This window comes from Apus apus, chromosome 12, assembly GCF_020740795.1.
Source record: "Apus apus isolate bApuApu2 chromosome 12, bApuApu2.pri.cur, whole genome shotgun sequence".
NCBI classification, from domain to species: domain Eukaryota; kingdom Metazoa; phylum Chordata; class Aves; order Apodiformes; family Apodidae; genus Apus; species Apus apus.
Genome location: NC_067293.1, coordinates 12,508,204 through 12,533,460, shown reverse-complemented (window position 1 = coordinate 12,533,460; position 25,257 = coordinate 12,508,204). Strand labels below are relative to the sequence as shown.

The window sequence follows — 25,257 nt, the reverse complement described above, 5'->3', positions numbered from 1 at the left end:
TCATTGCAACCAGTCTTTTGTGCAAAGGAAGGAATTTTGTGTGGCTGGCAGTAGAACTTGTCTTTGCAGGGAGAATTATATTGTTCCTTGTGGAAACACATAACATTCCCCAGCAAGAGGATCTGGCTGTTTATGTGGTGAAACCAGCCTTGACATCATTCTCTTCCCCACTGTGTGGGTTTTTCCTGTAGATGATACAGGAAATGCTAAATATTGGTCTCTTGTGGAGCTTGTTCCTCTTTCTTCCTCTCTGCTCCTTTCCTTTCCCCTGGAGCGATTTCTGAGGGGAAGAAAGTGGAGAAGGTGTCCTGTAGAGGGAGGACATCAATTCATCATGTGCTGAACTGGTGGACCGTCAGAGAACTGAGGGCTTCTCAGTCTCTGATGAGGTGCAACAACCAGTGAGGAGGACCTTGCGAGAGAACTGGGGCAGGTGACCAACCAGGATCCATCTGAGGGAGATGGCATCTCATGGCAGAGATTTTGGCTGCTGTCTCACCTCTTTCTGCTACACTTGGCTTTTTTTCTGGGGACTGAGCCTTTTTTTGCCAAATCAGGGGGAGAACGCAAAAACCATCTTATCGAGCTTGTTCTGCACCTTCATGCTGCTCCTGGGTGAGTGATGGGCAGCATCACATTATGTTTTTATGTCAGCCTTGAAAAACCAAACCTTACCATCAAGACCATGACCCTGTTCAATCTTTGGGTCAGACTTTCACCAGGGTTACCTTGGTGACTGCTCCTAGGAGTAGTGGCATGGGCTGACCTTGGTAAAATCTACTTAGAGTTGAAGTTCCAGGTTCACCTGCGGCACTTGGTCTCCCTTTTTTTCTGCAAGACACTTACTTGCAGTATAACCCTTCCTTAAAACATTCCTGGGAGCCTCAAACACAAAGCACAGTGATTTGGCTCTGCTCTAGCACTTTCTTGAGGAAAGGGTAGGATTTCCAGGAGAAGTAAAAAGAGTGTCTGGTCTTCCCCCAAGCTACTTGTCTTTCTGATTCTGGAGATGTTTGCAGGCAGCACTGCCTGTCCTGGGAAGGAAGCTGGAGGCAGAGGGGAGCCTGGGTATACGGAGTAGGCAGAACAGGTCATGTAGTTGGCCATGGGATTGCAGTGGTGTAATTTTGGTATTGTTTGGTGACACATATTTGACTTGTGATGGATGGTTACTATGCTGATAGTGTGGTTCGTTGTTCTACCTGTTTATGGTGACACAGGACATCAGATTGTGCCATAAACGTGGGAGAATCAAGGCATTGCTCTTTACTGAAGGGTGCTTGAGTGACTTGGGACTAATACATGCTTTGTAGCACAGAATGGCATGGATGGACCACAGGCTTTTCATATGCCTATAAAACAAAAGTATAAAAATTCTCTGTAGTCTGTAATACACCTCAAAGGGCAGCTGATTTAGATGTGCTTCAGTGTTAAGGTCAGAAGATCACATTCCATAGGTTACTAGATGAAAGTGCTAAAAGAGGGTATAGCATAAATATTTGATTCATATAGAAGGGATTGGTGCAAATCCTTTTGTCCCTTCTCCAAAGAAGTTCTGTAGCCAAAGCACCATTAGGAGAAAAAAAAAAAAACACAAAACCACAACAATAAGCCTCAAACAACAGAAAACTTTTAACTTCTTTGTGCTAGAGGGACAGTAATGTAATGTGTTATTGTTGAATTCCACTAAAATTCTTCTCATGGGATATACCATCTTCAAGAACAGCTAAGAGAACTAATGTTTTTTAATGTAAAATGAGTCATAATGCATGGGCTCTTGAAGTTGGGTTTAACATTGTATGCAAACATTGCCAGCTGGTGGGGATTTTTTTGGATAAATAAGAGCTATATTTGTACAAGAAGGCTTGAATGATGTATTTCAGATGCATCCTGATTAGCATAAGCCATTCACTTTGCGAAAGAATAGTAAGACTCCCAGAAGTGTAGATAATGTAATAGTTCTCTTGTTCTCTTTATCCTGTCTTTCATCAGCAGACCAAGCTTTTTGTTTATTTAGAAATAAGGTTGTATTGCTTTACTGCCACGTTTTCCTAACCATGGCAGTGAAAATGAGAATTTACAGCCCCCAAGTTCTCAAATCACAATTGCATCTCCTTCTTCTATCCCTTCCTTTTGTCTCCAATTGAGTGTAATGTGAATTTTTTTTAATTTTTTTTTTTTTTTGCAGGGTGGTGGTGTTGGTGATGGTGGTTTTTTGATGGAACAACTTGCACTATTTAAGTCTGTATATCACCCAACACAATGATGTCTTGGTATATGGCTAGGGCTCCCTGTTACTACAGTGAATGGACAGCTGAAGTAAAATTTCAGCTTGTTAAAGGCTTTATTTTCTTAATGTGGAGGAGAACGTGATGTAGGTTTGAATAGTTACTGTATATACAGTGACAGGTCTTTAATTCTGAAATAATCAACAGTCCAAGTATATGTTAATGTATAAATACTTTTGGCTGTGAGAGAATTTATCTGTTCATACCTCTCTTGGGGCAGAAATCCATTTTGCAGTTCTTGCTTCATTCTTACTGGCAGCTTTTACAGAGCTGCAGAACTGTAACCCAACAGAAAGACAAGGCCCAATATGGGAAAGTTGTTACATGTTAAGAGTTTGTATTGAACTAAAACCTGGCTCCAGACACCTGTAAATTACAAGATTCTGTGTTCAGTGCAGAATATGGTGTGTGTTAAGTTCTGTTCTGAATTAAAAAGAAAACTATGACCTTTTTCTTGGCAAAGGATTCTTGGATTATTAGATCCACTCTGGGTGAAGTGTAAATGCTTTCAGAATAAAGTAAGATGTCTGTTTTCCCCCATCTGACTGTTGCTGCACATTCCCATAATTTCAAGGTATTTGCAGACACTTAGTTTTGAAGAAGTCTTCTCAAAGGTTTCCTAATTGAAACAACCTTATGGAATTATTTATATTTTTTTATATATATAAAAATATATTTTTTTCCTTTTTGCTATTGTGGACGATATAGTGGGAGTGGAATGTCCTTGTTTGCCAATGTTTGCTACTAGGTATCCCCCTTCCGTGGAGACCAAATGTTTATAATAGTGTGAGAACAGCCATTCTTGGTGATTGGCAATGATGGTGAAGGCTCTCTTTCTCCTGTTCTATCCCCTGAAATACAAGAGAGGACTTGGGTCTCTTGGTTCTTCATAGACATGTTCCAGATTGCCTATTGCTGGGGTTATAAAGTTTCAGGAAGCACTAGAGGATTTGCCAAGATTATTTAGTCCATTGTGTTGAATCTGGGCCATAACCCGTTTCTCTAAGCTCATTTTCGGCTTTCAGGAATTCTTCGCTTTTCTTACTTTCTAATGAGTAGTTACTTTCTAGATCAGACTTTCATCTACCCCTCATGCCTAATCCTCTCTCTGTATATGCTCCATATATGGCATAATCATATTGTAGGCTTTAAATCATTGTCTTTATGAAAGAACAGCCACATAGCTGCCCTATGAGTCCAGTTTGGCTGCAGGAGCTTCTCAGATGTTAAACCCTTTTTAGACAGGAGAGAGTGTATTCCCAAACAGCTCTGGAATGCTGTGTCAGCCACAGGAAGAGTCACACAGTGCAGCCTCCACGCTACAGCCATACCTGCAGCTTTTGCGCAAGTATTTGGTTCATGCTTTGAACAGATCTGATGCTGAAATTGTATCCATGTGGAAATATTGTACTGTATGGAGAACTCTAAAGTCAGCAAATAGCCAAATCTTGCACGTTACTTGGATCTCCAGAGTAGCCCTGAAATGTAATCTTCAAGACAGAAAAAAAAAAAAATCTCATCAACTTCGGGGAATAATAATGTAAAGGAGCTCCTAGGAGCAATTCATTTTTAAATCCACAATGTAATATTTGTCTTACTTGCCTACTATGTAAGTGAAAAGAGGTTTTCAGGGTTGATAAACTTTGTGTTTACCTAGATACTTGGATGTAATTTTCTAAGTAAGAATATGATTGAAACATACCTGTTTATAAATGGCCATAGAAGGCAAACTGAACATTTGATGTGAGCAAGAGATTGCTGGGTAAGGAATGAATAAGTGAATAAATAGGAATGGAAAAGAAAAGTAATGAAAAAAACAACAAACTGAGAACAAAATAAAAAGGCCTGTGGAAATAGAGTTCTCGAAGCCTTAATGTAATGTCTTGGTAGAGTAGTGGTTATGTGGGGTGCTTAGCTTAAGCGAGGGAAGAGTGTGTGTTGGGGTCTCCTGAGTGCCTGGGGATCATGAGTTGTGGTCATCCTTCATGATGGCTACTTGATGTGTCACGCTTTGTTGTGAGCAGTTCTGGCACTGCTAGCTGAGCCCTGGAAAAGTGAGTGCTCTCTCTCCTGTTTTTAATAGCTGAATCGTCTCATATTTTACTGGCACGCAGTCTGCATTCTTGGTCCTGTAGAAGGGGTTCAGAGATAAATACTGCCATTCATACTTGTTGCTTTTTTACTTTCTCATCCTCTCAGAACGACTGTTGTGTAGTCTGTGTCTAAGCTTAAAATAACCTTTTATTTTTTAAATACTAAATATTTTAAAGTCTTTGGGCATTTGGAGAGGTCTTTGATATTTTTCCTTGATAACTACTGATGGACTGTGCAAGATTCATCAGTATTGCTTAGAATATAGAACCAAGACTTTGTTTAAACCATAAAAACATGCAATGATCTAATAAAATTGGGTTTAAAGGTCTTGCTAGTATTTGTAGTAGCAAAGCACTTACAGTGTCTAATTGTAGAACAAAATGTTGTTGAGCAGTTCACTTATATGAAAGTCTATGAATTAAACCAATTTAAGTTTTTGTGTAACGGATTAATTAGCATTTGTAAGACCTTGTCTGAGAGTTGTATCACAGTAATGTTTGCTTTAAAATGCTTAGTGTCTATACACAACTTGTTTTTTAAAAGAATTACTCTCTTAGGACCATTTACTGTAACCCCCAAGCAAAGTAGTTCCACATTTCAGTGACTTTGTTCCCTTCAGGGTTTGGTGGACTTTTCCTGTTGTTCTAATTTGGGTGGTTCTGTGTCCAGCTGAAAAAAAAAAATATATATTGCTTCATACTAGGTCTAGCCCATCTTGTTGGGGGACTTGGGAAAAACAGGGTGGGAAAACAGATCTTCCTAGTTGTCTTTTTGAAAAGAAACAAAGCTGAAACCTCCTCAGTATTTCTGGAGATGTGGAACATCAAACCGATATAAGATAGCCTGCGGAGGTAGATGAGGAATTGGTAGTTTACTGAAATCAGCACAGCTGAATGCTGATACTTGTATTAGGTAAGCAGGTTTGAAACACCTTCCTGCAGAATGCTAAAGGTTGAAGAGACTGAGAGCAATTCTGTAGTCTGTTCCATCCTTCCTTTGGGTAAGATCTGGGAAACTCACTGAGCATGCAGAAAGGAGTACTCCAAAGTTACATGAAAAAAAACAGCTTTTGCGGTTGCTGAGTTGGGATTGGGTGTGGAGCACTCAGATCTTTAAAAAAAGTAATTAAAAAAATCTTAGCACCCATGGGAAAAGAGTGGATTTACCACTTGGAGAAAGACCAGTACATCTCTGATGTGGGGAAGCAGGGAGGGCAAGAGAAGATGTGTATGGAAGGCTGCTGACCCCATCCCAAACTGCTCAGGTGGCATTTTGAAGGGATGTTTCCATGGAGCAATCTCAAAAGGCTGAAATGGAGATCAGGGCCCCAGATGGTTCTTGTGGGAGGCAGGCAGCTCTGAGGGAGCACTTGAGCTGTGTGATGCCTTGTGGGACACAGGACAGCAGGTTTTCTAGCCTGAGCCAGGTCCTGGCAGCCACATTTCCTCAGTGGATAGCTCGATGCGTTTCCTGCTGCAATCACTGCTGGCTCTGCGTGAGAGCTGCGGCAAGGGTAATGATTTTGGCTTGTGCTTAAGGAGCAATGTGTTAACTGTGGTTTCTGCGCATTCAGTGAAGTTCATTTTAGCACATCTCAGTGCTTAAATGCTGTAAGAACATGGTGTGTACCTATTGCTGACTTGGCACCATCAATCCCAAACATGCAGATTTCCTTCAGTAGTGGAATATGGTGTAGCTCTTTTTGTTTCTGCAACTGCCAGGGATACCTTCAGAAGTATCTTCTCCAGCTGTAGAAAATACTCAAAGTTCCCCTGCCTTCTGTTTGCACAAGTTCTAGGATGCCTACACCCTTGGTCAAAACCATTTAGGCAGGATCCATGCTTAAATTTTTGCTGCTCCAGTTATTGTGGAAAATCTCTTCAGTAGCGCTGAAGTTTATGTTAGCAAGGAAGAAGTTTTACTGGTAATGGTTTATGCAAGGTTACCTAAGTAATATACCTAAAACCAATTATTTCCTAGTGTAACTTCATCTGCTTTAGAGTGGTTGCCTGAATAGTTACACTGAAAGAAATCAGTTCCCCGAGTGACATAATTGTAGCAACAAAAACATAAATGTAGGCCAGGACTTAGCCAATCAACGCTGTGCTAAAGTGAACATAGTAGTACCTTCCTCCCAATGTGGTGGTGAGGCTTAATTAATCATCTTACAAGTAATTAAAGGTTTTTACAAGGTGCACATGAAAAACCCAGGTGGTGATGATAAAAGTGGTTTTGGTGGTGTTCTTTTATAGATCCTTGCTTTCTAAAAATTTGGTGGTCTGGGCATTCTGTTGAGTTTTACTTTTACAGAAAAATGCCAATCCATCTTTTTAACCCACACTACCCACTGAGATCACAAAATGGGTTTGTTTTGTGATACTGGGTTTTCCCAGTACTGCATTGGGTTTGTTCCCTCTCAGAATGAGCATTGCCAGCTCTGTTAGGCTAACAGCTGAGAAGTTAACTGTATTTTTACTTTCTTTTTAGAAAGAGGGAAAAAAAAAAGCAGCCCTTTGAAAAAAGGAGGGCCCATGCCCACTTGCTTTCTGTAGTCTGTGACTAGTCCCATTAAATTCTGTAGAACTGCTTTGAGAAATAAGATCTCCTCCACATGGGGACTTAAAATAGTTTAAATTGTGGTAATGCTAGAAAAAGCCAGAAAATTCCATGCTAAAGTTAGGCCATAGTGATTTTCTTCTCTGCACCCTTTTCCACCTGTGGTTTTTATTTGTATAAACTTACTGTACACATTTTGAGGACATCAGCACTGACACATGAGGAAAAACTACCTTAAGGTAGCATAAAACCAGAATATCTGTTTGGGGAGTGCATTTCCATTGTTTTCAGGACTTAGGCTTTAGGTTCAAATTTTGACTTTTAAAGTCACCATCTATGTTAAAAATAATATTTTTTTTTAATCTCACCAGCAATTAAAACAGCCTGATGTTATCAGTAGGAACAAATGATGCACTGTCAACGTTTGCTCCCTTCTGATAATGTTCATGAAACTGGTTTGCGTGTTTGAAGATTACATTTTACTCTCACATGTTTTTCATTATCTGAGAGCCCGAAGGAGAGGCCTGGACTAAATCAGTGAAGGAATGGAGAAACCACACAATGCAATGAAAATGGTGCTGAGGCATACTTGGGATAGTTGTGGGACAGGGGCTGCTGACGACAGAAGCAGGGCGCTGCCTGAGTGCTAGCAGCAGCAAGAAGTGGAGCGTTCTTAAAAGACAAAACAAAACTTGATGTTGAATTAAAATTGCGGCTTGGGGTTACACCAATTCCCCAGTTCTACAAGGATAATTACTGGAAATCTGTAAAGTTCGAAGCAGATGAATCTTGCTCAGTATGTGCTGGGAGGCAGTCCTCTGAAATGAGACTTGATGTGACTAAACCTGGGTAAGCTTGATCTGGTTTCATCAAGAAGACATCCAAAAGGTGAGATCTTGGCCTTTATGAAGTTAGTAGCAGAGCTCCTGTTGCCTGTGCTGGAATTAGTGTTTTATTAAATATGCAGAAATCGCAGTACCGGCCACTGAAGGGTTGTCCTTCTGTGGCTTTGTGAGTAGTGCTTGATAGTGCTGCACAATAGTTTAGGTAACTGAATGATGTGATGTATTTGTGTAGAAATATTCCCAAGAAAACAGCTGTATTAATATACCTAGATTGGTTTTACTATTACACCAGTATAGTCTGAAAAAATCCTCCTTCCCCTCTGACTTCTGACATTTATGGAGGAGTTTGAAATTCCATAGTATTCTTATAAAAATGCTTAAAAGCCGTGAAGCATTCCTATTTATACCAGTTCTGTAAGTGTTTATTCTTCTCTCTCTCTCTTTTTTTTTTTCTTCTTTTTTCCTTTGTAATATAAAACCTAAATTATGTTGGTTAAGATTATAGGTACTTCCCTGTGAAGAAACCGATACTTTGTAGTGAGGGAGCAGTAATTCAAAGGTCAAGTAAGGTCTTTCCAGTTTTTCCCTTAGAGATTTGTTTAGAAGGAGATCTTCTACATTGATTTCTTGACTTACTTCTCTCAAGTCAGACCAAGTGACTTGCTGCTTTTTCCTCAAGCCAGCGAGGTTTTCTTATGCTGTTCTGTGCCCAGATCCCCATACCATGGGCATTTGAGGAGGATGGTTCATGGCTCTTGGCAAGGCAGTCTAGTTGTTGCCCAAAGTGGACTTGGTTTGGCTCAGAGAATGGTTAGAACCATGATCAAACTTTGGGTGTTCTGGTGGCTTCTCACTGTAATTGCCTGATGATCTAATCTAGTGGGTATTCATATTATTTGCACCCCTCCGGGTGACAATGTTCTTTTTTTTAGTTAAAAGAAGGAAGTTTTTCTTGTTTGCCCAGTGACTCTGTCCTTTTGGTATGAAGATGAGTAATGTTGGCACTGCTCCATGCACCTGCTCGGTGCCACCCTCCAAGATCACCTGAGCCACAGTCAGCAGATCGAGGCAAGCAGGGATGGGATGGTTGAATGAAAGCTAGGCAAGTGTTTATGGTTGGAGTCTGAAACCTGCTTTTGGTTAGAAGCAGGCGCTAAAAACACTATCACAACTCCGGGGTTCGTTGTATGCTGCCTTGCAGGTTTGATTGTTGGCGCCAGACATTGTGAACCTTTATTCTCAAGGACTACTCTGGTGTGTATTCTCCCTCGTCCTCCTCCTTGGGTAGGGCTGAAATTAACTGAAGAGCATTCAGTGATAACCTGCACTATTCATTAAATAATTTTGGACCTCGCCCTTCTGAGCCCTGTGCTTGTAGCCACTTCAAAGTGAGTGTGTGTGCAGAACAGCCATGTTTCCAGTGGTCTTACAGACACATGTTAAGCGAATTTCACAGGATCAGGCAGTCAGCCTCTGGGTTTTGCGTAGGCCATGTAGCAAAGGCATATTTCTATTAAACAACAGGTGACTCAGCGTGTGAGCTGATCTCTGTAATTGCCTGGGGACTTCATAGCAAGTCCTCTCTATGCTACTATCTCTGTTTTGTGTTCCCTCCTCTCTTACAGCGTGCGGGTGTGTCTGAAGATAACTCTGCACCTGAAAAAACAACCCGAGACTTCATCTGACTGATAGCTTCCCATCACCTGTTACCAACCAGGATAAGCAGTTTTCACATGCATATCTTTCAAGAAAAACACATAATTAGCAAAATTTACTGCTTGAGTTTGAAGTCTGTCGCTCTCCCTGGATTCTTCTGTGTATGAGTGACACAAAATTTAGTAGTAAAACTGAAAGTGCTTAACTGTACTCCAGCCTTTTTGAGGTGGTGAACCTGTTCCCATCCCACCTGATGCGTAAGCTAATTAGCTTCTTGGCTAAGCAGTAATTCTGGGCAAGTATGTACAGGCTGCCCTCGCAGGGACTCTTGCATTCCTCTTAGTTTCACAAGCTAAAGGTGCTTCTCTTCCCTTACGAGGTTATTATTGCTCCATGCAGGTTAATTGAACTACAGCATTATAGCCACTCATCAAACAGTGGTGAGTAGCTCACTTGTCTAAGCTTGTTTATTTTATAATGCTGAAAAATATTTGCATGCTCTACAGAAATGTGCTGCTTTGGTCCCTCACAGCCTGGCAGTATTATAATTTTAAATTCTTCATTAATCTATCTTCCTCACAAGGGACTGACAAGGTTCCTGGGCATAATTACATGATGCTTAAGACAGAAGCCTCACTTACAAAGTTTTTACACAGTGCCCTGCAAGCATGAGTCTTTTCTTCCTTAGATAGTACCTACATTACCTCCCCTTTTATGGCCATTCTTGATCTCAGCATGATTGCATGCAACACTTTTTGCAATTACTGTGTTAGTTCTGCTGGTTCTAGCCTCTGATGTTTTGCTCCAGAACATGCAGATACAGAGTGAGCATGAATGATTTCAGACTAGAAGTTAGAACAGGGTAATAAGATGATAAAGCTACAATGCTCAGGAGCAAACTGAGAAATTGGTTCAGCCTGGGAAATCTACCTCATAGTGGTTCCTTGGAACAGAATTGGACTAAAACTGAATTTTCCCCTTGAAGAGTGGAGTGTTTTTAGGCTTTATGGTTATAAATAGTGCACCAGCCAATCCAGAAACCAGTACAGTTTTGCATGGTTGTTAGTAGTCTTCATTTAGCCCCATGCATCATAATAGATTTAGGCTAAATTCCCAAATATGTCTGTTTAAAATGTCTACAGAATCTATCCCAATTTCCTTCTAGCTCTATCATAACTTTTCCAGTGCACCTCACTAATTTCCATCTTTAGCACACTGAAAACAGAAATTGCAGGAAGAGCCTAACACAAATAGAATTTGGTGTCCAAATAAATAACACATGGGCTTCAGTACCGATTGTGCTGTTCATTTTTGTGTTTCACTACATTAAAAAGTTAACTCACTGGTTCTGCTACGAGTTTCCGGCTCACTCAGAAAGCAGATTCCAGGAATGCTGTCACCCAAGTTAGTTGCACAAGATTTTCTTTGTTAATTAAAAATAATGGGATAAAACTGGAAAAAATAGGCTTAATGCTAACAGTTGGTATTTAAAGAAAGTGGGTTGTTTGGTGAGAGTATCTTCATACTGTATTTCTGTCTACTTTTTGTTTTGGATTTCCAGGCTGATTCCTGGTTTGCATCCACAGTAAAATTAGTAGTATTCAGTCATTGCAAATACTTACAGTATGAACTGTGCCCTCCCCTCATCAGATCAGCAGAATAAGCTCATATTCCTGTGAAGTGAAACTCTGTGTGTGAAATGGTTGCATACAAAATTACTTCCTTGAATGTTTGAAGGAGTTAAACATGCACAGATTGAATTTGTCTGTTGAGAAAATCTTTTGAGGCAGAGTCTCAAGCTGGGTTGTATCTTTGTATTAAAAAAATTAACACCCCCACAACCCCCCTTAGATTTTTCCAGTTGAGACAAAAGAAATCTTTGGGTGGAAAGGCAGCATCATATTGCATAATAAAAGCCTTTTTATGCTGTAATAAAAAGGGTTGCTTAGGGCAACTTTGTTAAAAAAAAAAATTAAAAAGGAAAAACAGAAAAAAAAGAAGAGTCACTGATGATACTGGTATGAGGGGGACAAGGAATCCTTAACTTCTGTTGTGCAACACTGGGAAAAGAGGCTAGAAATGGCTTTCGTTATCTGCAATCTTAATGCCTAGTTTAAAGGTTCTTTACTGCATATTTGCTGGCAGCTGTTTTCAATATATCCCTCTTGAGCTAAGTCACCAGTTAAGAATTTGACATTAGCATGTTTTTTTCAACCACCATCTTGAAGTACCATACCACACAACACAGCCTTGTTCCCTAGTTAGATATTGTTCATGTGCCTTGAAATTGCTGTTGACACCTCAAGTATTTAACTTGCTGATCTGAGATCATTTTTGTTGGGTGTGGATGTGTGCCATAATAAGATAGAGACAAAAGTATCCATGTCTGCATTCCTTCACTACATCTGTTCACTTTATTTTTTGCAACATTCCAGGAAATTAAGTTAAATCATGTATCTCAATGAATGTTTTTGATTTCGCTAGTTCTATTTTAATTGCCTGCCCTTAAAGTATAAGCACACTGAGTGCACAAGTATGTTCCACTTTCTTTGCAGTGTTTGCCTTTTTCTTTAGGATATCATCAATAGTAGATTTAACTGCATCTTGAGTAATGATCCTAGAAGCACATTTTTCTACATTCTCCTGGTTCTCCCCTCAATAGTTTAAGTTTCTTTAGTGCCTTATATTCTGAAAGGGAAAAGTAACGTAATTAACGCTTTGGGAATTAGAGTTGTGCTTTGCAATATATTTCTGGTATGTTCTTTGTCAATGTCCTTTTCTTCCCCTCACTTTCCCAAGTCTGTAAAATAAAGCTAATATTTGTACACTGATCATTCTCACAGTAATTTCTGAGGTATAATCTGTTGAAGTTTATAAAGCATTTAACCATATCACCTTTCATCAAAGACTTTCTGATGATAGAGTTTGAAATGTACTGCACCACTGGAAAAGGAGCCATAAGAATAGGGTATCATCATCTTTGCTGCAGCTTTCATTCTTAGCAAAAAATAAAACAATAGAGTTAAAGAATTAGCGGGTTTTAATCACTGTTTCACTTGGAGGCACAGATGGGACAGAGCATTACTTGGCAACATTTAATCTTGGAGCAGAAATTGTCATGATTAAAGCAGCAGCTGGAGTAGATTGCTAGGGATGAGGAGGTGTCATTTATCTTAAAGGGATCAAAATTGTTGGGCTCTGGGAGAAAGCAAGAAGCTACAAAAGAAAAATCTGGAATATAGGCCAAGACTTATTATTTCTAGGGTCTCATCTGCTGATTAAAGTGGTGTTTTCAATGCTTTCCTCAGAACTATTTTGGAAGCGAGGAGAGTGTCAAGTGATCTGACTCCTACCGAAGAGGAGACTGAAGCCATCTCTGAGTGGAGATTTTGGACTTGCAGGAGGACGGCTGTGTGTGTCCCCTCCATGTGGCAGAACTGCTCCTCCTTACCAAGGAAGTCAAAGTAAAGGAAATAGGTATGTGCCGCTTCATACAGGATTTCATAAGAGTCATGTTCCAGGCCATTTAACAGGGCCTGAATTCCTAGTTTGGTGAGGCAGCCTGGAATGAGATGGATTTTGACTTTCATTAACTTTTGCAGAAGGTTTCTGTCTGCCTGATGCGTCCAGGCCTTGTGACAGGGATATACTCCTGCGGCAGGCTGGCCTGAGGGGGCAGACTGGGTGATTGTGAAGACACAGAACAAAGCAGACCCCTCAGGTCTACTGACCTCTGCAGCCCATCCATGGTTCTGCAACGGAACAGGCTGTTAGGAGCAAGTTACCTTTTGCTAAGTACAGTGTTACAAAGAAAAAAGGTGACAAAAATAAGTGCTAGAATACCAGTGTGTGTTCTGCTGTCAGGGCAGAGCCACAGCTTAGCTGATAGGTAAAGCCTACTCTCTATTCTGAACCTCTTCTAGCTCAAAGGTAGCTCTGCTTTTAGTTAAATGTCTCAAAGATATCATTAGTTTTGGATTTTTCAACCCATGAAAGGACAATGGGCATGAGTTTTCATGACAAATTCCTAACTTCACTGGGAGACTGAGCGAAGTGTAATTGCTGTTGCTCACTGACTTAATCTTTACTTGGGATGTGCTTGGCATTGGCTCTGTGCATATCTTTCGTTGGCACACTTCTTTCCTGCCACTCAGATCTTTTTCTGTTCCTTAGATCAGACAGCTCTTTTTTGCTTGCATTCAGCTGACAACGTTTAGATGTGTGAGGGTTTGGTTGCCTTTGTATAGCAGGAAGTTAAGAGTCCTTGCTTGCACCAGTATATAGTGATTTCTGCAGCAGGGAGACTAAGTGCTGATCTCACTCTAGGTATTTCATAACTCTAAAAAACCTGCTGGCTAACAAGGTATTCATTAATTGCTTTAAACAATCTAAGCTAGAGATTTCTTCACTTATTTTGAGCCATGTATTGTCTCAATGGGCCTTTTTTTTTTTTTGCCTTTTTTTTCTTCCTGAAAATGGACAAATTGTTGATTTCATCCTTTAATCCTTGTCTGCCTGGCAATATGGAAAGTGTATTTCACTGTTGGTAGTCCTAAGTGTAAAGCAAACAGGTCCTAGGCATTTTTACGATCATCCTGTGAATCACAGGTCTCCTTTCTGCCTGAAAGCAGACTTGCTGTCTGAGGTATTCTGCATGCTTTCAGTCGATTGATATTCCTATAAGCTTGCAAGTCACCTTTCATCACCTTTCCAGGCTTTGTCCCCTGGCATGCAAGTCCTTCTTGGGTCAAGGGTCTTAATGACCCCTATTGTTATGGGAATCTTTGGTAATCTAACCTGCTTTTTTTTCTGTATTTCAAGCCATTGCTCTTAAATGTCTCTTGCTTGATCTACTCAGGCGCTAATAACCGTGTCTCCTTTCCTTAGGTCAAGGGCAGATTTTACATTCCACCCAAAAGGCACCACAGTTTGAGATGAGGAATTCAGAAGAGCAAGCAGCTACGACTGTTTTACAGCGCCTGCTGCAGGAGCAGCTCAGATACGGAAACCCAAATGACAACCGTAACCTTCTTGCCTTACACCAGCAAGCCACAGGAAATGCCCCCCCTTTCAACAGCACCGGGAGTCCAGCATCTCAGAACGAAGGGCTGAGCTCCCAGGACCACCAGCTTGTGACTCATGCTGCCCGTCAGGAGCCCCAGGGCCAGGAGATACAGGTGGACAACAGCATCATGGAGAAGCAGCTCTCTCCGCGACTCCAGAACAGCGAGGATCTCCCGACCTACGAGGAAGCCAAAGTCCAGTCACAGTATTTCAGGGGCCAGCCGCATGCTAGTGTTGGGGCAGCCTTTTATGTAACGGGAGTCACCAACCAAAAGATGAGGACTGAAGGGCGGCCCACGGTTCAGCGGGTGAGCCCAGGGAAGGTCCACCAGGATGAAGGACTTAAGGACCTCAAGCAAGGGCACGTCCGCTCCTTGAGCGAGAGGCTGATGCAGCTGTCCTTGGCCACCAGCGGTGTCAAGGCCCACGCGCCGGTGACGAGCGCGCCGCTCTCCCCCCTCTCTCCGCTTTCTCCTCAGCAGTCCAGCGACCCTTATAAAAATTCTGGCTCCAATGAGTTCTACAAGAACTCGGTGCAGCCCCCTTCCCAGCCCAACATGAAAGGAATGGAGCAGCGGGGTCCTCCTCCAGAGTATCCTTACAAAAACGTGTCCACCCCATCTATGAACTGCAAACCTCAGGACTCGGGACATTTCTACAGCGATCACCGCATGAGCCAGCAGGGAAGGTCTGATGGGCCCATGATGAGGTATCAACATCCCCCTGACTACGGGTCAGTCAGGTAAGCAAGGTCTTAATGCCAACTCCATGACAGCCACATCAGGAAAGACAATAGAGAGCTCAGTCCGCTACGTTTTCTTTTACAGAAGATCTCATTTTTATTGTGTGAGATGACATATTGTGTTCAGCTACGGGCTGTGTCTGGAAGGACTGTAGCCTATTTCAGTAGCTTACCTAGAGGCCTGACTTCAAAAAAAACCCAACAAAACACAAATGAAAAAAGAACCCCCACACAAGCCAGCTTTATTTTATGGCATGGGGAAGTTTAATACTGAGGCTCCAGAGTCTTACAAAAGGTTTGCTACAAAAGCCAAAGTTTTGGAGTGATTCATTGTAGAAACTTGCAGCTACTTACTGCAAGACTTAAGTTGTTCTTTAATTGCATCTGCCCAGATGAAATAATATTTAAAAAAAAAAAAATTTAAATGGCCTCTAAAAGCTACATAGGAAAGAGAAAGTGAATAAAAGCAATAATATTGAAGGTAACAAAAGTCGCCCAAGCTTCCTTTAGAGTTTTTCAAGTCTTTTTTTCAGTGGACCCAAAGTGTAGGAGTGGAAAATGCTTTGTGCCTCATCCCAGACTTGCTTGTTTAGCGTTTGCTAATTTTCCTTGCATCATTTGAAATCTCAGCCTGTTCTGGTTTCCTCTAGATAAGGAGCTAGATTTGGCTTGAGCCGAACACTGATGTCTGTGTGGGTGAAGGTGAAGCTAAAAAATGGTGGGCTAAAAATATGGCTTTACTTCACCTGTTTGTCCAAGACCAGGTGAGATTTGGTGTAAGGATTTTGGCCTAGATTTGAAGCTACAAGGGTAATATAAAGGAACAACAGGAGGAGGGTGTTGCTACAAAAATGAATGATGAGGTCTCTGCGTTTGTGTTTGCACATCTTGTGTTGTGTTTTGAGGGGAGTATGAAGAAGTAACCGATTGGTATTTGGGAGCAGGGGTTGAGCTTTGGGGAATTTGAATCTGCTCAGAACCTTCCTAGTCCTATGGGGAGCTATTTTCAGAGTTTGTCCACCATTGTTTGTGATCTGAAATGACTTCAGCAGCATACAAGCCTGATGAAAAGGCCCTTTGATCTGGCTAAATAAATAATAAAGAGGCCAGGAAGAGGGGAAGTAAAGGGTTTAGGGGGGGTAATGATTGTAGAAGCTCATTGCAAATGTTTTTGAAAATTCAAAGGCCTCCAATCTCTGTGCACACAGGAAAGGGAAACAGATCCTTGATGGTTATGTTGCATCAGAAATACTCAGAATGTTACAGATAGGGAATCTGAGACGTAGCCTGCTTGCTGTTTAAGGGAGAGGTATTTGAAAACACGCCAACAGTCAGCTCCTCTAGACAGGGTGATTTTTGTCTGTATTGGATGGATCCTGGCTGCTTTGAAAGAACATGGAGGGGGGAAGGGGAGGGGAGGAGAAAGGTTCAGCTGGCAAGGTTTCTAGTAGGGGAAGCAACTGAAATTTCAAAGCATTGGGAATCTAATGAGGTTACTTTTTAACCTAAATAGCTGCACAGAGGAGAGGTTTCCTTTGCAAGCAAATGCTGAAGCAGTAGAACAATTGCAAGACTAATCCATAAATGACAGAGCAGCCTTGCAAAGGAAGGGAGCGAGTCCTCTATTCCCCTCCCTCTCCCACACACTTTAAGAGAAACTGTCATTTAAACAAGAAACCTTCTGTGTTACTAAAGGTGCAGCTGGGTAGTGGTGTGAGGATTTTAAAGGCATACAACTTTCAGGAGTGCATTTGCCTCGCACCAGGCAGTGCTAGCGAGTGTCTTTGCAGCCTCACTGGAGCAATAAAGTATTTTCAGAGGCTCCGGTTGACCTGCGTTGCAGCTCTGTTGTTTACTGGGATTCATTTGGATTGGTAAACGTGTGCATTTTTTGAACCCTGCGTCAAGGAAACAAAGCCCCTTCGTTCTGCTCGTGAAGCCACACCCTTTTCTGCGGGTTTTTCCCCTCATTGTTCGGGGGAATTTGAGGGTGACCTAACGATGTGGTTAAATAAAACCCGTTGAGCAAGATAAACATTGGGGAATTCACAGCATTCTCATGCTTCACCCTCCCCAGTCTGGGAAAGAAATGGACTGTGTGGTAAGTTCAAACCAGTCTGCAAACAGTTCGCCTCACCTGCTCTTGGGTGGTGTAAGTTTGGAAACACGTATGTGTTCGTAAGGATGTTGGTTTAATGTAAATACTGGGCATGCCAGAGGCATCTGAGCTGTTATTTGGAAATTTTAAAGTTCAGAAGAGGGCAGGCTGCATGTGAAGCTCCAAAATCCGATTATCTCCCTAATATCTCAACCTCACTTTAGCACTGGTGATGAAAACAAACCTTCAGGTCTAAAAGGAGCCTTGGCCTCAGTGTCTTGTGAGCTTGCAAGGTCTCTTGTGGCAGAAGAGCAAGAGATGGAGGAGGGCTTGTGCTGGTACAGTTTTGGGAGCAGAGGAAGCTTGCAGTCTCTCTGATTTGAGCACCGTCTTCTGTTCAGAGCCCAAATGCCTGGGCTCCTGCTGTGGTGCTTAATCCCATTGACTTAACAGAAACTTCTTGAGAAGGAGGTCTGCAGAATTTGTCCCATAATTAGTAAATCACTTCTGTGCACTGTGTTCCCCTGAGCAGCATCAAAGTGGGGGATAATCAGATATTACCAGGAAGCAGAACAAAAATGCATGGGTTTGATTTCTGCTGTCTGATTGAGTGGAGTCTGCTCCCTCCTGCAGTCAGTGTATCCCAGTTTGTGCAGGAGGGCTGTGGAAGAGAGGGGAACTGCAGCTTCTTGAACATGAAGCAGGCAGGAGAAGCAGAAAAAGTTTAATGAGGCGGAGACCTTTCCTGATCTCTTCATTCTCCTGCTCTCCCCACTTTGTTGCTCTACCTGCCAATCTTCTGTGTGACTTGATGTCTGCAAGCCTTGCAGCCTCAGGACTCCTGATGGCTCGATTTTCTTGCAGAGCTGCCGTTACTGCAGATCTCTGTCTTCATGACTTAAAAACTAATGTGACCCCTGTAGTTGCAGAACCATAAATCCAGGCTTGTACTTGGCCCGCGTGGTGTGTTTCTGTGATACGTGCCAGGGACTGTAAGAGAAGCAGAGATTCTTGCGTGATACAGTCTTCAAAATGAAGTGGCCCTTAGAGTTATGCTTTCAAACTTAAACACTTGTGGGAATTATTGCTCTGAGTGTTCTTCCTGCATTTGGGGTTTTCGGGTCTTTATGACACTGAGACAAATGGAAGGAGATTGTGTAATTTTGTTTTCCATGTATTTTGAGAGCCTTTCTGCATTTTTTCATGAAGTGGTTCATTCTATCATAGTTTTATTAAGATTGCAGGGTTACCTAAGGCCTGGCTCTCTCATGGAGGGAAGCTTCTACTGCCATTCTATTAGCAATTCAGTTAGGTGACCCCAATAGCAATTTGTCCCTTAAAGTTTTGCAGTCTGGCTTAAAAATCTTAAGTCCAGTTATGTTCATTTACCTTTCTGTATCTCTCGGTTCAAAACTGGCTTACCGGAGAAATAAATTCTGCAATTCTCATGTTAATCTGAGGGATCTCAGAGCCAGGTATTTTGAACCCACAAAATATATACAAGTATTTTATAAGACAGAATTGAATGTAGTGGGAATGCTAAAAAGTTCTTTGAACATGTATGTGAAAGTTTGCATACAGGATATTGAAAGGTCTAGTTACTGCTGTGAGGTTACTAGGATTTAAAAAAAAATAATTAAAAGATAGGTTGTCTTGCCCCAGTTGTGTTATCTAGCTTTGCTAGGAGTATAAACACATTTGTGACATTTTGGAAGCTCAAATGCTGTCGGTATTGCAACAGAACTAGCTTGAACCGAGAAGACTGGTATAATTTCAAGACCATGAGAGGCTTTGGATATGAGTGCCAAGATGCTGGAAATCTTGGAAATGTATCTTGTTTAGAAATACTCAGCCATGATTTCCTGGAGTTGTTCTTTATAATAGGTTTTTTTAAAAAGTTATTACCAGGCATGTCAACACAAAGACTGTCCCTTCAGAATTTAGCTGCTGCTGTTGTTTTTCTTTGGCCATCTTTGTGTTCCTTTTGTGTTCCTTTCATTAGTGCTCAGGTCCTGCAGAAATGGCAAGATTCTGCCCATGTGTCTCTGATGGCAGAATAATGAGATGCTTAAAGTCAAATAGCTCAAATTGTTAACACTGGCATCTAAATAGTCCTCATTAGGCTTATAATATTAAGACACTGAGTTCAGCGGAGTCACTTTCTCTGAGTAGCTGCTTCAGATTGTTTTCAGGCTTAAAGACAGTATTCTGTAGGTTCAAATTTGGAAAGGTGTTTTTTTTTGCATCCATGAGGCAGACAGGCAATATATCTCTTTTGATCTAACCTCTGTAGGTTGTCATAGCTTAAATGTCACAGCAAGGTTAAAACAGAGGATTGTGACATTAAGTAAAGAATAAGCTCAAGGAGATGAGTGGCTTCTGAAGATGCAAAGTTTTAAGTCTGCACATAACTGGGTGAGCTAAGAAAGGAACTAGAAACCACCTGAGACAAACCAGATGACCTTCAGCGTGGCATGTGACAGTTATGCCTCGTTTTTCATTATGAGAACTGGCAAATAAAGCTAGTGAAATAAATGAAACAATAAGTAGAGCTGACCTCCCAAGAGGGGAAAGAACCAAATTGCTGCTATGAAACTGAACATTCCTGAGGAAATTAATTGTACATCTCTATTCTGCTTGACCCATGAGATCCTCATACCCTCACATGAGATATGATAATTTTTGGGGAGATTCAGCTCCTGAATGTTGTTGCCGACAGACACGACAGCCACTTGAGTGTGAGAAAGAGAAAAATGGTAACTAGAGCAGTAATTATTATTTTTTTCCCAAGTGACAGGGGCTAGATTTGTTTCACTATTGAGGAATTTAAGCATCAGCTTGAAGGTTTATATGCACCTCTCTGCTGGAAAGCAGAAAAATAAGACATGAGTTGCATGATATTGAAATCACGAAGCCTGTGCTGGGCTGCGAATGTCGGAACTGCTCCGTGCGCTGCCAGCCAGATGTGAGTAATGCAGACATTTCCTCTCTGGATGTATGAAGGGTTGATGCATTCTTTCAGCAGAGAACAGGAAGGATGATGCTGAGTGTTTGCACATTGGCTGAGAAGCCTGTTGTGTAACCCTTTAGCTCCCGGTTCAGCTTCATGCTTGCTGTTGTCAGTGGACATGGCACTAACCTCCTGGTGTGGTGGGAGAGCTACTCTGTGGGCTGCCTTCTACATCCAGTACCTCTCTGCAGAGTTTGCGTGCAGGGTCCTTCCTGGGAATGCAGACAACTATGGGGGTATGGCCAGGTGGAACAACAGTCTGTGCTTTTCCAGCTGCAAGGTTGAACTGCATCCCAAAGGGTGGGAAATTTTATCAGAGGAACATGAGTGTTTCAGAACATGTTGAACTGCCAGACTAGGTCTGCACCAGGCTGAGGTCTGTGCTTAAGAAGAGACTGGCTGCAGCATGGAGAGGGAGTGACTTCAACTGTTAAAGAACATCCAGAGAAGTTAAAGGTTGAATGCCTTTGGAGGAGGAAGGAAGGCCCTCCTCCTGAGGTCATCCAAGCATCATAAATCCACACAGTCTCCTAAGAGAGATTTCTTACTTGACGAGTGCAGCAGAAGTTGAGCTGGCGATTGCCAGTGCCTGGGAAATGTGAGCTGGTGTAGCTTGGAGTTAGTTCTAGAATAGATTTCAAGCATGTTACAGATTAATAGATCTATTTTGATGGCCTGTAGAGTTTATTGTTAGGAGCAGTAAATGTACCTACTGCATAGAACTGAGGTTGTTTCTGAATCAAAAGGCTGCTTCTGTTTCTTAGGTTGGTTTTCAGATTGTTTCATTGTCTCATTTGACCAGACTGCAGTTTGTTGGTTGATGTTTCAGGAGGCTTGATTCAGTGGTGCTGGAATACTAGCATTGAGCTTAGCCAGTCCCTTTAACTCTGTATCCTGAATTGCCAAAGAAAATTCATTATTTTCTCCATGCAAGATAGCACATTTCAGGACAGAAGAAGAGGGCCCATGCCTAACAGTTCTCAATTTAGTAATTTTATCCATAAAGTGCCGAGAAAAGTTTTAGAAATAATTTTGGCCAGTAGTTGATGGAGTTTCTTTTTGTGTTTCTGCATGCAATAGGCTCAAGAAGAAAAACCTTCATGCCCCTCGAGTGTATTTTTGGCTGATTATTTGATTTTGAAGCCTTTTTTAAAAAACAAACTCTTAAATGAGGTCTTCCTCATTTTTATGAGTCTTTTGTGTAGAAGACCTTTGCACAGGAGCTACGCAGGTCATCCCTTGTCACAGGGTTTGTGCACCATCTTCTGCATGACATTGATGGAGCTTCTGCTCTCTGTTTTCCAGGCAAAACCCAGATGTGCAGCTGCAGTTACAACAGAGGCCTCCTCACCATCACAGCCCAACTTCTTCCTTGACATCCCTGGGATCTTTGACTCTGCTTCAGTCTCCACCGCCATCCAGGCTGTCCCCTTCCCAGCATCAGCAACCTCTGACTCCAAGCCAGGGAGATCCTGGCATTCTGCCACGGACCCAGCAGCCATTCTTGCCAAACCAGGTCCATCAGGGAGATCTGTACCGACTATGCCAGCCCTTCTTAGGCCCCCAGCAGCAGCAAGGCGATTCCTACTCAGTCATGTCCCGGGCTCAGCAGATACCCTCCCCATATCAACAGATGCAAGTAGATCCTTTTGCCATCGTTTCCAGGGCCCAGCAGATGGTGGAAATCCTGTCAGAAGAGAACCGGTCTCTACGACAGGAGCTGGATGGGTGTTATGAGAAAGTAGCCCGGCTGCAGAAGGTGGGTGTGTTTGGGTATCAGGCACTCTCTTGTGTCTAGAATGATCACAATTGAATCTTCTAATCTGCAATTGTTACATTCCTTGCTTAAGGGACTGATTATCTACTCTTGAGTCTTTTACATGCAGATTGATTAGTCTGTATCCTGTCCCTTTGGGCAGCAGCTTAACTTTGTCAGAAGATAAAATCAAAGCCTTCAGTTTTATTCTAACAGCTTATTGACTGTGCTTAAAAGAGCATCTTCATCAGCTGTCTTGAAGAGGCTGACTGCTTGGCTCGCTTGGTTAAATTAAAACTAGTGTTCTTATGGTCAGGATAGCAGCAGCTTTCAATTTCCCATCAGTCTAAAAGACCTTAGAGGCTGCAGAAAGGCCCTGTTTGGAGTGATATGAGGCCATAGTCACTCAAGAAGACAACAGGACGTTGCTACAAAACAGTGTGCAAGACAAGTGCTGCTGCTATGGCTACATTAAAGACATTTGGACTGCAGGACTGAAGCTAGCACTGCTTTTGTCACTCCCTCAATACTACACAACTTCCATGAAAACTTACTATCTTGTTTTGGATCAAGCCATTTGCCGTCTTTGCCTTTGTGAAACAAGTAGAGTAAGTGATGCCAAAATGTTTTAAAAAAATAATTATCCCAGTGAGAGCCATCATGAACTGGCATATGTAGAGGCATTTCCATTGCAGCCTCACAGAATTAACTTCTTGATGACCAGTGGTTTAAAGCTGTGCAGCAGGTCAGCTTTGGTTTTGCCTTGCAGCTGTGAAAAGGCTGATGCTACTTGGAATTTTGGACTTCATGGGCCTTGCTGTACTCTTTGTACTGAGCAGTCTCCAGGGCCATAAAAATGTGTGGCTGCTTAAAACCCTTGTGTGAGTTCAGATGACCAGTGTGGCTTCTCACACTCGTTTATTCCCTATGTAACCTCTTGCCAGGGACATGTTGGCTTTGTGGTATTTCTTTTTTGGAAGGTTCCTGGCCAGGAAATGCTTTAGAGAAATGTTTGGCAGCTTCCTGATAATGAAAGAAGGTTAAAAATGCACTTCCCTCCACCCTCTGTTGATCACTGGCTGTAGACAGTGCTGATGGGGTTTGCTATCATGTGGTTCCATACTTCCATCACAATGCAAGCCCATGGCTGGTAAGGAGAGCAAGAAGTGAATCTCATTCTGCTCTGGGTGATCAGAGAAGCTTTACACTGAAGGGTAGAAGGAAAAGAACAACACATTTTGCTGTAAATGTTTCTCTTCCCCCATTTAGTAAATTGAGTATGTAAAAGCACAATGAGGTTGTTGAAGTGTAAACATAGAACATCAGGAGGTTTTGTTGTGAATTTTGGACCATAAAAATTACAGATAGGCAGGGTTCATCAGTAATGCAGGATCTGCTACTAGCATTTTTTTTAGCATATTTTTGTTCTCCTTTCTTCTTGTGTTTTACTTGCTCAACTCGATATCACATTAGCTATTTTTATCAATGCTTTCTGCCTAAAGTATCAGCAGTGCTAAAATGCCCCAGTCTTTGGAAATAAAAGATAACACTTACCCTTCTTCAATTTGCTATATCTGTGGTCTGATCATATTGGGGAAACAGAGCTAGAGTCTGGAAGGAGAGTCCAGAACTTTGTTTCAGCCATTGGTGTTTTTCATACAGAAGGATCCATCACAAACATGAGACTCTGTCATTTTACTTAATATATAGATGTAGATTTATTTTGTAAAGAAGACTTGAGACAAAGTAATTTCCTTTCTGAGACCGAATAAAAAGAGTTGTTAGTGATAAAATAATAAGTGCTTGTTTTCACTTCCACTGCAGCTGGAAACAGAAATTCAGCAAGTTTCAGAGGCATACAAAAACCTGGAGAAATCATCCTCTAAGCGGGATGCCCTGGAAAAGGCCATGAGAAACAAGCTGGAAGGAGAAATTCGTAGGCTTCATGATTTCAACAGGGATCTAAGAGGTGAATGAAGTAAAACTCTTCTTCAATGCTGATGTTTTTCTATTGTTGTACTTAATTGGCAGGACAGTGTTTTGTTGTAGAACTCACTGTCTGTTGGCTCAACTAGAGTACAACAGGTATGTTCAGTAGTCTGAGATCTTAAGTGCTTGCTGGGAGTACAGACAAGACAGGTTTAGGAGAGTGCTGTAGTGTCTCATTTCCAGCCTGTTTCTCATTGAGAAGAAACATGTGATAAGCCAAGTACGATAAACCAGATGCAAGCTTGGAATTCTCTCTTGTCTTATATCCTAGACACAATTTGTACAATTTGTTCAGTTTATACAAATGGAAAGATGTTTTGCTGACTGGCTAATCCCACACCAGGCATGTTAACTTTCTTTCCTGTCCGGTGACCCTTCTGCACTGTCATACAAACTGCAGACTGTCTGTTCTTCCTGAATGTCTTGTCATTCCTTATCAATATAGGCATCTGTTTTTTTGGATCTCCCTTCCTTTTCCAGAGAGAGATGTTATTAGTGTCTGGTTCTTGCTAAGAGGCTGAGGCAGTATGATGGCTGGCAGTGGAGAGTGATGTTGAATGGTATTTGACCTTAGCATGGGTCAAAGTTTAAGCATTAGTATGAAAGGCAGAAAAAAAGCTGCAATTTGAGATGTTTAAAGGTGCACAGTCAGTCTTTTAAACTGTAAGTTTCATTTTTTGATGAAAGGCACCTGATTGTCCTGTATGTCATCTCTTTCACTGCTCCTAGTCTCTTGCTGTGTTCACAGAAACTGTTTTGCATCCAAGAAGAAGGTCCATACAGTGCCCGCTGCTATCAAGGACAGTACACAAAGGCCTGCATTAAATAATAGTCATAATAAAACACAGCATAAACACTTCATTCTTATTTTCAAAGGCTGCTATAAATTTCTAACAGCCTGCAGCAGCAGAACTGGTAAACTATCCTTAGGGTTTTACACTTTTTCCTAAAGTCAGGTAGTTGGCAAACAGAGATTTAATCATCTAACTATTAAGATTTACTGAAGAATTAAAAGGGAATCTTTTAATTGCATGGTAAGATTTATTCAAGTGGAAAAAAGGTGTCTTAACATTTGTAAAAATTGAAAAACAAATTTCTGTTATAATTGTTCAAAGTAATGTATTTGAAACTTTAGTTAACCTGTTTTGTCTCAAGAACA

At 41.6% G+C, this 25,257-nt stretch overlaps 1 protein-coding gene across 4 annotated transcripts in view; it reads left to right on the top strand.

Annotated features, from left to right (window-relative positions):
* The window catches only part of AMOT (angiomotin), a 59,670-nt gene that overhangs the window by 13,603 nt on the left and 20,810 nt on the right, over positions 1-25,257 (top strand). For all 4 annotated transcript variants that reach the window (XM_051629927.1, XM_051629925.1, XM_051629926.1 and 1 more), the window contains 4 exons: positions 12,748-12,916; positions 14,327-15,245; positions 21,659-22,112; positions 23,934-24,078. In XM_051629927.1, coding sequence (XP_051485887.1) covers positions 14,374-15,245; positions 21,659-22,112; positions 23,934-24,078 — 1,471 coding nt within the window. In that variant the 5' untranslated portion in view covers positions 12,748-12,916; positions 14,327-14,373. The remainder of the gene's footprint in view (positions 1-12,747; positions 12,917-14,326; positions 15,246-21,658; positions 22,113-23,933; positions 24,079-25,257) is intronic.